This window comes from Penicillium rubens (genome assembly GCF_028828025.1).
Source record: "Penicillium rubens strain IBT 27055 chromosome Unknown utg000003l_segment0_segment0, whole genome shotgun sequence".
NCBI lineage: Eukaryota > Fungi > Ascomycota > Eurotiomycetes > Eurotiales > Aspergillaceae > Penicillium > Penicillium rubens.
Window position 1 is genome coordinate 7,910,742 of NW_026890601.1, and position 14,462 is coordinate 7,925,203.

At 48.2% G+C, this 14,462-nt stretch overlaps 5 protein-coding genes across 5 annotated transcripts; 4 read left to right on the forward strand and 1 right to left on the reverse strand.

Moving 5' to 3' along the window:
- Positions 1-437: 437 nt before the first annotated feature.
- N7525_009266 (putative RAS small monomeric GTPase) lies at positions 438-1,531 on the forward strand (the record flags this gene model as incomplete). The annotated part of the gene is made up of 4 exons (XM_061214658.1): positions 438-480; positions 580-628; positions 683-699; positions 750-1,531. 4 exons carry the CDS (start codon positions 438-440, stop codon positions 1,529-1,531), a joined length of 891 nt encoding a protein of 296 aa, XP_061069089.1.
- Positions 1,532-3,088: 1,557 nt separating this feature from the next.
- On the forward strand, positions 3,089-4,125 carry N7525_009267 (Zn(II)2Cys6 transcription factor domain-containing protein; the record flags this gene model as incomplete). The annotated part of the gene is made up of 3 exons (XM_002563317.2): positions 3,089-3,193; positions 3,250-3,347; positions 3,417-4,125. The coding sequence occupies 3 exons, from the start codon at positions 3,089-3,091 to the stop codon at positions 4,123-4,125; spliced, it is 912 nt and encodes a 303-aa protein (XP_002563363.1).
- A 1,755-nt stretch (positions 4,126-5,880) lies between these two features.
- On the forward strand, positions 5,881-6,985 carry N7525_009268 (aldose epimerase family protein; the record flags this gene model as incomplete). Its single annotated transcript, XM_002563318.1, has 2 exons — positions 5,881-6,377; positions 6,487-6,985. 2 exons carry the CDS (start codon positions 5,881-5,883, stop codon positions 6,983-6,985), a joined length of 996 nt encoding a protein of 331 aa, XP_002563364.1.
- Positions 6,986-7,891: 906 nt separating this feature from the next.
- N7525_009269 (nicotinate-nucleotide diphosphorylase (carboxylating)) lies at positions 7,892-8,979 on the forward strand (the record flags this gene model as incomplete). The annotated part of the gene is made up of 3 exons (XM_002563319.1): positions 7,892-8,047; positions 8,122-8,177; positions 8,250-8,979. 3 exons carry the CDS (start codon positions 7,892-7,894, stop codon positions 8,977-8,979), a joined length of 942 nt encoding a protein of 313 aa, XP_002563365.1.
- A 288-nt stretch (positions 8,980-9,267) lies between these two features.
- Positions 9,268-13,981, reverse strand: N7525_009270 (putative anucleate primary sterigmata (ApsB); the record flags this gene model as incomplete). Its single annotated transcript, XM_061214659.1, has 3 exons — positions 9,268-11,940; positions 11,991-13,816; positions 13,840-13,981. The coding sequence occupies 3 exons, from the start codon at positions 13,979-13,981 to the stop codon at positions 9,268-9,270; spliced, it is 4,641 nt and encodes a 1,546-aa protein (XP_061069090.1).
- Positions 13,982-14,462: the final 481 nt, after the last annotated feature.

Sequence of the window (14,462 nt, forward strand, 5' to 3'; positions counted from 1 at the left end):
GCCAAGCTTCCCATATTCCCATATACACACGGAGTATGTACGGGGAATTTGACATTCCCTATATATTTCATCTCTCAATTGTATTCTATTCTATTGTCTTTTTCTTTCTCATTCTATCCTATATATACTATATATATATAGATTGAAGTAATTGTAATGTCCAGTGCTATATATCCAATGCCATGTCTATGTATTTCGAGAGGCAAAACCCCCAGACCTATCACAAAGACAATTATAGAAAGAGTGGTCAATAATGGTATTAGGTACATTAAGAGATGGATAGATCAACTAATCAGAGCTATACAACATACATATACGTAGTAAGCTACGGTGTATACAATATAGGCACATCGGTACTATTGATAACCCCCTATTATATTAATAACCCCCTATCAACATTTCCCCCTAACTCCGTACACCTCCAATGTCCGTTGGCCATGGACAAGATCTCAATCACCATCTGCGGAGATGGTGGATGTGGTATGTTAGAACCTTCTCTTGTCTGGGAATATCCTGTCTCCGCGAGTCGGGGCCATTCCGGGTTTCGCGCAATCGAGATCTGATCCGATCGGGATGCAGGCAAATCCTCCATCACCATGCGGCTGGTCCGTAGCCAATGGGTTCACGAGTGAGAACTTGCCCCCTGACCTTGGGAAAACCAATGCTAATATCTCATTTCTAGATATGATCCAACTATCGGTATTGCCCGCCCCATTTCGATGTCATTCCAAAATTCTAATCAGGCCTAGAGGATTCCTACTCCGTCACCCGCACCGTCGATGGCCACCCCTACGTCCTCTCCATCACCGATACCGCAGGCCAGGAGGAGTACCGTGGGCTATGGTCTGCCTCGACCCTGAACTCCGATGCGTTCCTCTTGGTTTACGATATCACCAACCCGTCGAGTCTTGAAACGCTAGATCATTTCATGGAGATGATCCATATGGAGGCGGAGCAACGCGTCGAGGACAACCAGCGACTGCGCCAGGAGTCGAAAAAGAAATCCGGCGTAGGCCACGTTGGCCTGCCACCGCCAGTTAAGATCGTTGCGGGCAACAAATGTGATCTCAAGGATGGTCGCGTGGTGACATCCCGCGATGGACTCGAGTATGCGCGCAAGCACGGCTGCGGGTTTATGGAGACCAGTGCTCGCGAGATGGTCAACATTGAGGAAACCTTTGCTCGTATGATATGCTGGAGAGGGGACAAGAGTCGAGCTAATGACTGGATAGATTTAGTCCGTCGCGTGGTCGAAGCCCGACTCCAAAGCCAACACGGTGTGCTTCCTCCCCCGTGCGCCGAGCCATCGCACAATACCCTACCAACCACCACTGTAGACACAATTGCAGGCGAGACCCGGTCCCGTCGAAGTCGCGTGTGGGGTTTTATCAAACGGAAGACTACGGAACCAACCGGCGAACAGGGTCAGGAACAGGGTGAAGTCCAGAACGGAGCCGAAAAACATGAACGTCAAAAGTGCTATCGGGGTTGCTGCGTTTGTCAGCTCTGGTGTTTTCACTGCTCTTGTTGATGGATGTGTATGTTATATAAAGATGTAGATTATACTATACCCCTGTCATATGTATATATGTATGCATATATATATTGGACAAAATATCTGTGTGCATAAGAGTTGAGCTGGGGAACATGTGAGGAAGAGCAACCCAAGCGGGGTGAATAAAGTGAATGGACTCGGAATGCATCTCCGGCGTTAAACCGGTCTTATAAGACCTACGCTATATTGTAGAGAGTTCCCACGGATTGACATTTGAATTTGAGTTGAATTGGATTCGAATATATATCGTCACGTATTTCCCAATGTGGTAAGTATTTTTAGCTAAGCTTTTGAACTGCAGGGAAGATCGAGGGAAATGGAAATAGGGAACTTCCGAGGTCGGAAACCGGAGAGAAGAGAAACAGGATATATTCTAGAAAGAAAAGGTCTAGCCCTTTTGGTCACTTTGATTACTTTTTGATTACTTTTGATTACATATGTATAGTCAGAGGTGAGAGGGATATCCTAAAGAGGAACTATCCGTGGATGTTCCTGATTGGGCGAGAATCGTTACGTCATGGACTTTTTCGCCTTATTGGTAATGTTGTAGGGGTCATGAATCATTCCATTTGGAAACAGGATTACTGCTAACGTTGTATGTTGTATATATGTTGTATATACAACATAGTAAACTAAATCTTGATTGTAGTATACATGGAATATCGGAATACATAATATAATGAAGACTCGGGTGCAACATGCAATTCGGCATGGGCTTGCCGATTTTGTTTTTTCTTTTATTTTTTTATACGCTTATACATTTATGCTGCCAAGAATATTCATATTTGTTATTCTATTCTATTCTATAGTCTATTTTATATTCCTAACTTCTATATACTACTTCTACTCGTGTACTCCGATATTCTACAATATAATATATATATATACATGTATATTCAATATTCTACAAAATCAAATCCAATAAATCCAATAAATGTCTGGTCGGAAATGCACTCCACTCGGATATACGTCAGTTAAAAGTCCCCGAGCTCCGTCAGCAGATGCCGAGTCATCCAGTAATTTTGGCTCGTATTGACACTGTACTGTATTTTATGATCTTCGATCCGATCCCTTTTTTTTATGCTCTTTTTGCTCATTTTCTTGTTAGACTGTTAGAACTAGACCCTACAACATTATATCCATGACTCTAATAAATATTAAAAATTTAAAATAAATAAAATAAATTCCTAAACTAGAAGGCCCCCTCTTTTTTTTGGTCATATCCTATATATGCACATCTACTCCCATGGTGACCTTGGAGTGACTTTTATTACTTCACTTCTCCCATATTACCTACTTACTACGCTTTCTATTATTCTATTATTCTTATTATTCCTTATTCCTATACGGTCCCAAGGATTTCCTATCTGCATCCGTCTACTTTATCTGAACTCAATTTCTTTTCACCTGTTAACATCATTATATCATTGACCCCGATTTGACGTCGATCCTTACTCGGATCTAAGAAGTATAGCTAAGGGTCAAAAGTCCCCGATATTCTCTCTCTCCATCATACTTTCGACTTCATAAATCATGGCAGCTCGCCAATCAACGCCAACATCAGACTCGCATTCGGACAGCAATGTCCGCAAAAGAGTATGCAAAGCATGCGATCGGTGTCGCTTGAAGAAATCCAAGGTATGTGTACAAACAAAAAAAAGGTGATCGTCCCAACATACACTGACCCCGGACAGTGTGATGGATCCAGCCCGTGTTCCCGTTGTCGTGCAGACAATGCTATCTGCGTCTTTGGGGAACGCAAGAAGGCGCATGATAAAGTGTACCCGAAGGGGTAAGCTAAATAGCTCTATTCAAAAGCCCTAATGAAACCCCCCGACTGACTAGCTATCTCCCGTTATAGATACGTTGAGATGCTTGAACAGCAACAATCTTGGCTGGTCCATGGTCTCCAGGAACTCTATCGACGCAATATCGAAGGCGAAGGCTGGCCCGGCGAACAGCTGAAACTCGAACCCAACGGTCACCCACTCACCCACGACCTGCTCATGCGCCTCGGCGCCCTCGATGGCTCCAAGGGTGAGCGCTTCGAGGAAAACCCCGAAGCCCTACAGCAGGATCTATGGCACACCAACGCCGGCATGCAACGCCAGGAATCCTCCGATGGTGGCTCTGATAGTCCCCAATCACCAGTTCCCCGCTCGCGTTTCTCATCCGATGCTTTCTCCCAGCAACACATGCCGCCCACGCCGCCAACATACAGTCCCTCGACACGTGCGCCCATTAAGACCGAGCCTCATCCCCCTCAGATGCCCAACACCCCACAATTCGCCCAACCCATGTCTATGCAGGGCGTGGTCAATCCATTAGCTTTGCAAGGTCCGCAACAGTGGCCCAGTAACGGGTTCAATCCTTTTGACGAGATGGATTTGATGTCCACGGCCGATTACTCCAATATGCCCTTTGACGACCAGCAGCTATCGTCGCCTATGTTCAATCGTCAGGTTCCCATCAATTGCTTGTCCCAAGGGTCATATCTCGATTCCAAGAACGACTATGAGGATTTCAACCAATTCCTCAATCCAAACCCTACGGAGATCACCTCGATCTGAGCCTTATCCTTTTTTAGGGTTACTTTCTTTTCGACTTTTTTTTTATTTAACGCCGTATGACGTGATGCATGTATACTATACATGTTCTGCTTTTTTTTTTTTTTCTTCTATCTCTTCTATCTCTTCTCCGGGGCTATTTTCCCCCACAGGTTCTGTTGACTGGATTCAGGCGCAATTGGGTCCTAATCACCTCTGTACAGTGAACCGGTTTTTGGAGTTTTGGAGTTTTATCTATTGTTTTTTTCCTTGGGTTTTCTATTATTTGATTCTTCCTACTTTCTTTTTTATTTTTCTTTTCTGGAGTTTTAAAACGGTTTCAAGGGATGTTTCTATCTAATTACAATTTCAATGAAGTTCAAAGGTCATCCAAGGTCATGTCACCGTTACACTATCCTAAACGGGCAATGATCTCATTGGACTTTATATACAGGAGGCCTATATTGTACCGTTCCAGACGATGAAAGATGAACGGGAATAATTCGGACTCTCTTCAATGTTCTGATATTGTAATATATTATTACCTCCAGGGTTTACCTACATCTGGGCAACATCAATTGATTATTGATCTTCTGACTCAGCGGATATGTAATAAATTTCTTTTCTCTCCGAAATCTCCACAGTTGAGCGATTTTTGCTCTTTTCGGCTTACGTGAGACTTTTGCTTTATAACCCTACTCCGTAGAGGTAGTTAGTTACCTAGTTAGGTACCTAGTTAGGTCCATATGGAGATCAAAGTCGCCGAAGTCCCGATTCACCGTTACGGGTCAAATGCTCCGGGATCCCACATGGAAATATACAACATACAACATACAACATACGGAGTAATGGAATTCCATTATTCCATTACTCCGTATGTTGGACACATGTTCAAAATTCTTATTTACGGACTCAACACTTATATAAACTGAGTTATAGCCAAGCCGTATATGTATTCGTATATCGTATTCGCTTTAGACCCCTGACACACAGCCCCAGTTATCGCCAAACCTGCTTTGTTTTGTCAAACTAGACTAACAGACCAAGAAAATGAAAATGCCTGCCTAATACAATGCCAATTCAATACAAATGCCAATCCAATGCCAACCCAATGCCAATCCTCTATTATGTACTCCGTACTCCGTACCTAAGGACTTACCAATTATTAATCCTGAAACCTTGGCATGTCTCCATTTTTTTTTTTTTTTTTTTTTTTCCTTTCAATGGGCCGACACGAGTCCGGGGTATAGATCCCTTCGGACGCCGGACTTCGTGTCCTCCGACCGGATGCAGGCTTACCCTAACACCGACGTGCTATGTCCGCTTTATGATATATTGGTGTAAATCTCTGATTGGAGAATACCAATTCAATACACATTACCTTTTGGTCTTTATAGTTTATAGTTCGGTGAACTGGCCCAAGTGACTTGGGTCCGGGCTCCAACCTTAGAAGGTTTCAAGGTCTTTATGTTTTTATATGTTGGATTACGGAAGAAGTCAGAAGTCACGAGTTGAGCTTTACCCTAAAAACCCGGGCTAATTCAAAGACTCTCCCTTTTAGCCTAATCACTTTGAAACTAGGACCCTCTCAGGGCATGAAAGACCTCTGAATGCCCCGAATATCACCATTTATGCTAAACAAAAAATTCGAATAGGTGTTGTCGGTGATTCATCCCGCAGATTGCGGGGTTGCAACGTCATGTCGGCCCTAAAAATGAAATGTACATAGTCTTCTTTCCCTCACCGTCTCCGAAAGAAAAATAAGAAAAAAATCCCATCATGTCCGCCCCCGAACAAGCTGCATTTACCTTCTTGCCTTTGGGCGCCATCATTCAAGAATTCCGCGTCGGCGGCAAGAACATCGTTCTAGGTTTCCCCACGCAAGACGACTATGTCAAGCACAACTCCCCGCACTATGGTGCCACCATCGGCCGCGTCGCGAACCGCATCAAGGATGGTTTGATCCAGGAGCTGAATGGCCAGAAGATCCAACTGACGCAGAATGACGGTCCCAATTCCCTGCATGGTGGTGAGAAGGGTTGGGGTAAGCGCATCTTTGACGGTCCACACACCGTTCAGCGCAATGGCCACGACGCCTTGCTGTTCAAGTACCTTTGCAAAGATGGTGAGGAGGGGTACCCCGGTACCGTCGAGGTGCGCGTGTGGTACACCGCCAGCAAGGAGGGTGACGCCAAGACCGTCTTGACGGCCGAGTACGAGGTAGAATTCACTGGCAACGAGTGCGAGGAGACTGTAGTCAACCTCACCAACCACAGGTAAATGCCCAGCCCCGTCTCCCTTTTCTCCCCTGTTTGAGGTTGATGACGACACCAATCTTGAAAATTGGAGCTATCCGCTGACCAAGTCCCCCCCCACCTCTCACAGCTACTTCAACATCGGCGATGGACCCGATATCTCGGGCACCACCGCCCAACTCGCCACGGGCGACTATCTGCCACTCGATAGCACGGGCATCCCTTCAGGTGGGGTTGCCAAGTTCCCGCGCGACGTGACAACCCCATTCACGCTCGCCGCAACGGGCGCACACATCGACGACGTCTTTGTGCTGGAGTCCGATGCCAGCAAGATACCCTTGGACACTCGTGGCTTGCCGCTGCGCCGCCTGGCGCAGTTCAGCAACGCCAGCACGGGTCTGCATCTCGAGGTGCACAGCACCGAGCCTGCCTTCCAGTTCTACACTGGCAAGTACATCGATGTGCCCTCGGTCAATGGTGCGCCGGCACACCATGAGGGAGCTGGATTCTGTGTGGAACCTAGCCGATTTGTGAATGCGATCAACGAGCCTGAGTGGCGGTCCATGGTCCTGCTGAAGAAGGGTCAGTTGTTTGGCTGCAAGACTGTTTACAAGGCGTGGAAAGCTTGAATTAGTAAAAGAGGTATAGCAGTACATTAATGTTATGAGACATTTTTACATTCTCAGTGTGGGGTCTAGACATATTTCGAAATATTATACAAGGCACCTCGGCATAGTATACACATTGTAATCAGAAAAAGAGAAAAAGAAAAATTCAATGCCGAATCCGACCAAGTTATCTCCGTCCCGGGTCCTCGGCCCGTGTCTTCGGGATTTGATTTCTTTTTTTTTATCAGATGATTTTATTGAAACATGAAACATGTGAATCTCTCTTAACTTCTACGCTTGACTAACTAGGTACATATCAGATATGCATATCTAGTATATAGTATATACATACTCTGTATACGGAGGTATTCCAATTCAAAACAATTTCCCAATTCATATATATGCCCCGCTCCCTTCGAGAAGAATCTCTTCTCCACTGGGAATGTCAAGCCCGTGACGATCTGTCTCTTTTAGTGTGCCGTATTCCCGGTAAGTGGCGCTATAAGGCACTATTACTATTTTATCTTTATTATTGGAGTTACGGATATAGGATTGTTTTTAGGTTTTAAGTATAGTTAAGTATATATCTGTGCGATCTTACCTAGGTACGTACCTAGGTATAGGGGCATCTTAGTAATAGGACATAGTCATAACCACCTGGGCATGTTAGCCTAATGCCTGAAGTACCCTAAGATATAATTACTATGTAACTACATAGTTTCGTTATATATATACCCCTAGGTACGTATATAGGTACTCCCTACTATATCCGTTATTATACCATGCTATCACGTGGTCCCGGCCATAATCGGAGATCGGGCCAACCCGTTCTTCACCCCGCGCGGGGGAACTTCAACACGCGAACTCGCAGATCAACATCTCCAGCACCTTGATCCAATTCATTTGCCCCCCAACCTACTCTTCACAATGGCCTCAGCCCATGGAGATTTGCGCCATTTACTACCTGGCAACTACAAGCGTGTCATAACATCCTGGCTGGAAGAGGACTGCCCTAGCCTGGATTATGGCGGCTTTGTCGTTGGCGAGTCAGAGGGCGAGGCTCGACTACTGGGAAAGAGCAAGGTAAACCAACGGAGTCTATAACCAGACATCATTACCTACCAATGAGAAGAACATTACCTGATCAACCCCCCTAGGGCATTGTCGCAGGCGTACCATTCTTCGACGAGGTCTTCTCGCAACTAGGCTGCACGTAAGTCTCCTAGTCCTTCACTCCTCCATGCCCCCACTCACGGTCACAACCACACCTCTCTAACCCATCCAGAATCGAATGGCACATCAAAGAAGGCGAAGCAATCACTCCAATCCAGCATTGCGCAACCGTCCGCGGCCCCATCCGCAAGATCCTCCTCGGCGAGCGCGTAGCCCTAAACATTCTCGCGCGTTGCTCAGGCATTGCCAGCAAGAGCGCCTCCATGGTCGGTGCGCTACGTGCGCAAGGATGGCAAGGTACCCTGGCCGGTACAAGGAAGACAACGCCTGGGTTCCGACTTGTGGAGAAATATGGGATGCTTGCTGGCGGCGCCGACCCGCACCGCCATGATTTGAGCTCCATGACCATGCTGAAGGATAACCACGTGTGGGCGTGCGCGAACAACCGGGCTGCGGCGGATGGCGGTGTTGCGGACCCGTCGTCGATTGAGTCTATTGCGGCGGCGATCCCGCGCGCTGTGCAGGCGGCTAAGGCTACTGGTGGGTTCTCGACTAAGGTTGAGGTTGAGTGTCGGAGTGTGGAGGAGGCTAATGCGGCGATTGGGGCTGGGGCTGATATCATTATGTTGGACAACTTTACACCCGAGGGGGTGCGAGAGGCCGCGGCGCAGCTGAAGCGTGAATGGGCTTCTAAGAAGGCTTTCCTGATTGAGGTGAGTGGTGGATTGACGGAAGAGAATGCGCCGGCGTATGTCTGTGCCGATGTCGATATCTTGTCTACCAGCTCGATCCATCAGGGCACGGGGATCGTGGATTTCTCGCTCAAGGTATCGTTGCGGTAGATTGGACTGTATCATACAAAGGATTCGTCTTAATAGATCATATGGACGTGTATAAAGTACAATGAGACAAAAATAATATGCACAAAAGACCCTGACAATCCTTCAACAAACTGTTGTTGTAGCCCCAAAAAAAAAAAAAAAAAAAAAAATTGAAACTCCAAACGCCTTTCGTCGTTTCATTACCCTCGTGGATGATCATTACAAGCAGATGCGATAAGTGTAATGTGGAAGCGAAACACAAACAGGTGGTGGGTATATATAGTAACAGGGGGAAAAGCGACAACGAAATCAAACCTCGATGTCGACGGTGATGCCCTCCCCTTCACTGGAGCTTGGGGCCTCATCTGAGACAGGAGGACGATTGCGACTGCCGCCATCTGCAGTGGTCCCCGAAGGCCCGCGTCGCGTACGCTCCCGGCTGAGCTGATCTCGAAGCTTCTGGTTCTCAGCATCGCGCTCTTCGAGTCGCTTGCGAGCGCCACTGCGATCTAGGAGGCGACCTTCACGTTCAGATTTGAGTCGCCTCTCCAGCTCATGCAGCCTGTGAATCCATTTCTCATCGCCACCATCCCAGCCACTATGCGAGCTGCGTGTGCGTGGAATCATCGTTCCAGCATTGTTGTTGGTCAATGTGCTGCTAGAAGAGGAGTGAGAAGGCTGCGGAAGTCCCGTGCCACTGCGAGCGAGACCTTTCTCGGGGCGAGGTCTTTCAGCGCCAGCTGTAGAGCTAGAACGCCCCAAGGATCGTTCCGACTCCGCTGTTGACGCCAAAGAAGGAGATCGGGGTCCCGATGCCATGACTGCAGCCGCAGCAGACGCAGGACCTTGTACTCGCGAGTTCGATTGAAGCAGGTTGAGTTCAGCTTTCAGCAGGCGGTTCTCCCCACGCAGTTTAGAAATCTCCGGCGTGGAGCTCGACTGTCCGCGACCGGATCGCATATTTTTCAAAGCCTCTTCGAGGCGCTCGAGCTTCTTGATCCGTCCGTTATATGACAGCTCAAGCGTGTGGTAACGCTTGGTCAACTCGTGGTCAATGCTCTTGATGCGGGTCTTGAAACCCGCCATCACGGCCTCGACAGTCTTCATTGCAAGCAGAAGGTTGCGGCTGAAGCCCGGCCAGAACAAAATATTACCAATGACCTCCTGGCTCGGGAGATTGCCATTGATGAGACTGTTGGAGTGCGCCCAGTCAGGGCCGCAAAGCCCAGATAGTCTCTTCCAAATGTTAAGGAACATGATGTTCCTCTCGCTAAGCTGGTCCTTGAATTGCTGCTCCAGCGATGCATATCTCTTGCGGTCTTCTGTCCGCGCTTTTTCCAGATCCGTGATACGGGAATTGCTTTGCGTGATGGTTCGGGATGCCTGTTGGTGAGATTTGAGCGACGACTCAAACGACTGCTTGTCGGCTCGGCGCGCGTGTCGTTCGCGATCCAAGAGTTCTGAGAGTTTGCGTGACTCAAGCCCATGACTTTCGAGTAGTGCATCACGGTTTCGAAGTAGAGATTCTTTCTCGTCTAGCTGCGAGCGGACGCTCTCCAACTTCAGGGCGGTCGATTCCAGTTCCTTTTGCAGCTTCATGATATTGGTGATCAAGCTAGACCGACTACCGCTGAGATCACCTAGAGTTTCTCTCAAATTGTTTTCGAGGTCCATCAACCGTTCTCGCCAGGTGGAGGTTTCAATCTCCTGGGCCGAAAGGCTCTTCTTCAGACGTCGGACCTCCTCCTTGGAAGATGAAGCTTCGCGGTTCAGTTCATTCATGATACGCTGGACATCTTGCTTTTCCTTGCTTCCAACCACTTCTCGCTGGTGACGTTCATCTGCCAGTCGTTGCTCGAGTTCTCTAGTCTTCTCCTTTTCGGTGACCAAACTCATGTGGTAGTTCTTGAGATCCGACTCAAGGTCTCCGATGCGGATCTTATCGCCGTCTTGCTCTTCGCGAAGGAAAGCAATCTCATTCTGGCTCGACTCAATCTGCACTGTCAGCCGCTGCACCTTGGTGTTGGCCTCAGATAGGCTCTTCTCCACAGACTCCATCTCGCGATTGGTCTCCTCAAGCTCTTGCTGCACAGACTTGTATGCGGCCAGGTTGTTCTGTGCATCTTCCTCAAGACGGATGATGCCTTCGTTGGCAGATCGCATTTCCGCCTGCAAAACCCTGAGGTTTTCGTCCTGGTTTCTCAGGTCCTCGTTCATGCGCTGGCACTCAACTATCTTCTGGTCAAGTTCGTCTCCAAGTGTATCCAACTCTTCCTGCGCCTCGGCCCGCAGGTCCTGGAAAGCGGCATCTCGCTCGTTTGCCATATGCACGGCCTGGTCTCGTTCTTGCTGTAGGTTTTGCATCTCTTCTTCGGCTTGATCAACATCAGCCTGGTATGCTTTGTCAAGAGCCTCTAATTCTCCAATGTAGTCTTCAAGTTCGGCTCGGATCGCTTGATTCTCAAGTTTGAGGGTCGACACTAAGTCCCGGAGTTGTCCATTCCGGGCTTCGAGTTCATCGCGGTCCATATCGCTCCGTGACATGCCCGTTCCGTCGCTAGCCTGAGACGGTGGTCGGACATGAGTGCGTGAGGCAGAACGGTCGAAGATACTGTCCCCAGCTATGGATCGGCCAACATGACGACGCTCTCCGAGCTTCAATTCTTCGATCTCCTGATAAAGACGTTCCTTTTCTCGGTTGCGAGAAGTGAGCATTGAAGTCTGAGCACTAACTTCTTTTCTTAGTTCTGCGTTCTCCTGTTTAAGAAGCCCCAGCTCTACAACAAGCGTGCTGTTGGGAACGGTGTGGGCTCGGTTGCCATCTCTATCAGACGTGTATGAAAGAGAGTCATATTGGCCATGCTTTGTGACAGAATACATCTCAGTCCGTAAACGAATCGACTCGTCTCGAAGCCTTCGATTTTCTTCCTCGGCTTGCTCTCGCGCTGAGGTCTCTGCGTCAAGCATATCCTTCCACATCTCCTACATAGTTAATTAGCTTGGATCTGATTGATTGTGTCCATCTGACTTACTCGCTCTTCTCTCGCACCCGCATCGGACTCTCCCGCACGATTATCGCTGAGCGACTTGACCATCTCGGCCAACCGTCGCTTCTCACTTTCCCGTGCAATGGTTTCCGATCTCATACGCTCAATCTCGAGTTCATAAGTTTCAACCCGTTCGCGTAGGAAGACGATCTCTTCGTCTTGGGCCGAGTCGCGATCACCGTCATCTGATCCTTCGGGGTCGTGATTGACCATAGAGTCCTTGTCCGATTGATGGTCTTTCACTTGCTTTTCCAAGTCTCGAATCTTGCGTCTTAGGTTTTGATTATCCTTTGAGAGCTTGACCTTATCTGATTTGAGCTCGACGTTCTCCGAGATCATCTCCTTGATTCCTTCCTCGGATCGCTTGTTCAACGCCTCATTAAGAAAGTGAATTCGCATTTTCAGGTCAAAGTTCTCCTTCGCCAAGCGATCGATGGTACTGCTCTGTTCCTTGAGGGTCAGGTTTCGGCCACTTTTCGCAAACGCAGGGGTCGAGGCCCCTAAACGCTTCTCAGGGGACGCTTGGAAGTCCTCCCGGAACCGGTGCGCAAATGCGGTAGGAATTTGAATGCCTTTAACCCGCTCAGCAATTGCCGTATCTGTGGGGACATTGCTGTCTTGTGGCTTTGCCTTTGGCGTCACCGGTGTGGAGGTGTCTTCATGGTCAACAGGACCGGCACGAGAATGTGGCGAGCCTTCCTCCTCCAGAGTATGTAGGCCGCCATCCGTAGGACCAGCGGTATTTCTTTTATCAAGTGGATTTTCTTCACTATATCCGGAGATCCCAGATGCCATGCTACCGAGACTGGTTGTCCTGGCCATCTGCGCACGACTTCCCGTGTGTAAACTTCCATAGTTGTCAGAAGTTGCGCCTCCGGTTTGAAGGGCATAGTCCGCACCCAGTGTGGCATCGCTGTTGGTTGTTTCAGTGTTGTTACTTGCGACCGAGGAGTGTGAGAGACGATGGGCCGATTGTCGGCTGGTCAGGTACTTGGGTCGGCTAGCTCTACGACTACCAGTAGCACTGCCACTCTGGTCACTAAATAGGTGCGAAGCACCGGGTGACAGGCTGCGGGAGGTGTTTCGAAGCTTCGAGGGAGTGAGTTGCGATTCGTTCTGGGCCATGGAAAATTCAGATCTGAAGGGGCGCTCATCCTGGGAAAGCTGGCTGGTGTCTCGCGCATTTTCGGATAATGTGGATTGATTTCGGCGTAGCGCTGCAGCTGCCATAGGTGACGAGGAGAGTGAGTCGAGTAAGGAGTTGTCGACAGGTTGTTCTGCAGGGCCAGGCGCCGAGTCCAAGTTCGTATTCAGCTGCTCCTCTCCTCTGCGTTCATCGTCTTCCATCGGGTTTGTCTCGGCAGGTTCTATGGATGAGAGCTGTGAGGAGTCCTGCGTTGTGTTTGTAGCATCATTCTTTGGAACCCCGACTAAGTACGTATCATCCGCGCCAGCAGCAGGACCGGCCGCAGCCACGTCAATCGTAGAGGGTTCGGGCAGAAAGCTTGACTCAATGTCCATCAATTTGCGGCGCATTTCGTGCTCTTCGATTAGGGTTTGGTTATTGGCGCGTTCGTGGTCGCCATGTTCGCTCGATGGATGGAATAGACTGCTCTCGTCGCGGTCGACAGAGGAAGGAATAAAACTGTGATCATCCAGATCTAGCTGGGTCGATGTCATCGTAAATTCAGGGTCTTCATGGTCTTGATGTTCATGGTCATGATCTTCATGGTCCGGCTCTGAAGGGGTTGATTGCGCGTATTCAGATTGGGACGGTGTTACCGAGTTCGGGGGAGACCCCCCGGTGCGTCCTCTGCCATGAAGTATTCTGTACTGAGATCATTCAAGGATTGATCTGGCGTCTGGAATGCCGACACAGAGGTGCGCACTGTTGTAACGAGGGAGATGACGCCCAGTGTTTGGGTATCCACTCCCTGCATCTCGCTACCCGCTTCGATCGGCGAATGAGCGCTCATTGTTGTATTTTGATGTTATCGGAAGTAGAGAGAGAGAGTCGAGAGCCCGAGAGATGAATCTATGGGCAATATTCAAATCAAAAAGAAACATGAAGAAAAGAAAGGTCTAACTTGGCAAAACATATTCGAAAGTCATCTGGCAAGAGCATTTGGCATAGGTGCGTTGATGCGTCGATACAACAATATAGACACGGCCAGGTACAATCATGTATTGGTATTGCCACGCACTATTTATACCAAACACCTTAATTGCAACGCGTATACCACTAAGCTATACAGGCTGTCGATGCTTCACAGTGTAAACGAAAATATACAAATGATATTCATATCTAAAGAAAAAAAAGACAATCATGGTATCCATAGTATCACATCACCGTCCCAAGCATTAAAGGGAATAATCAGTAATCCACGCCGTCACAGAACATTAGAAGGGAAAGAGGTATAGTAGACAGGGTTGTATCAAACAAACACAAGAAGAAAA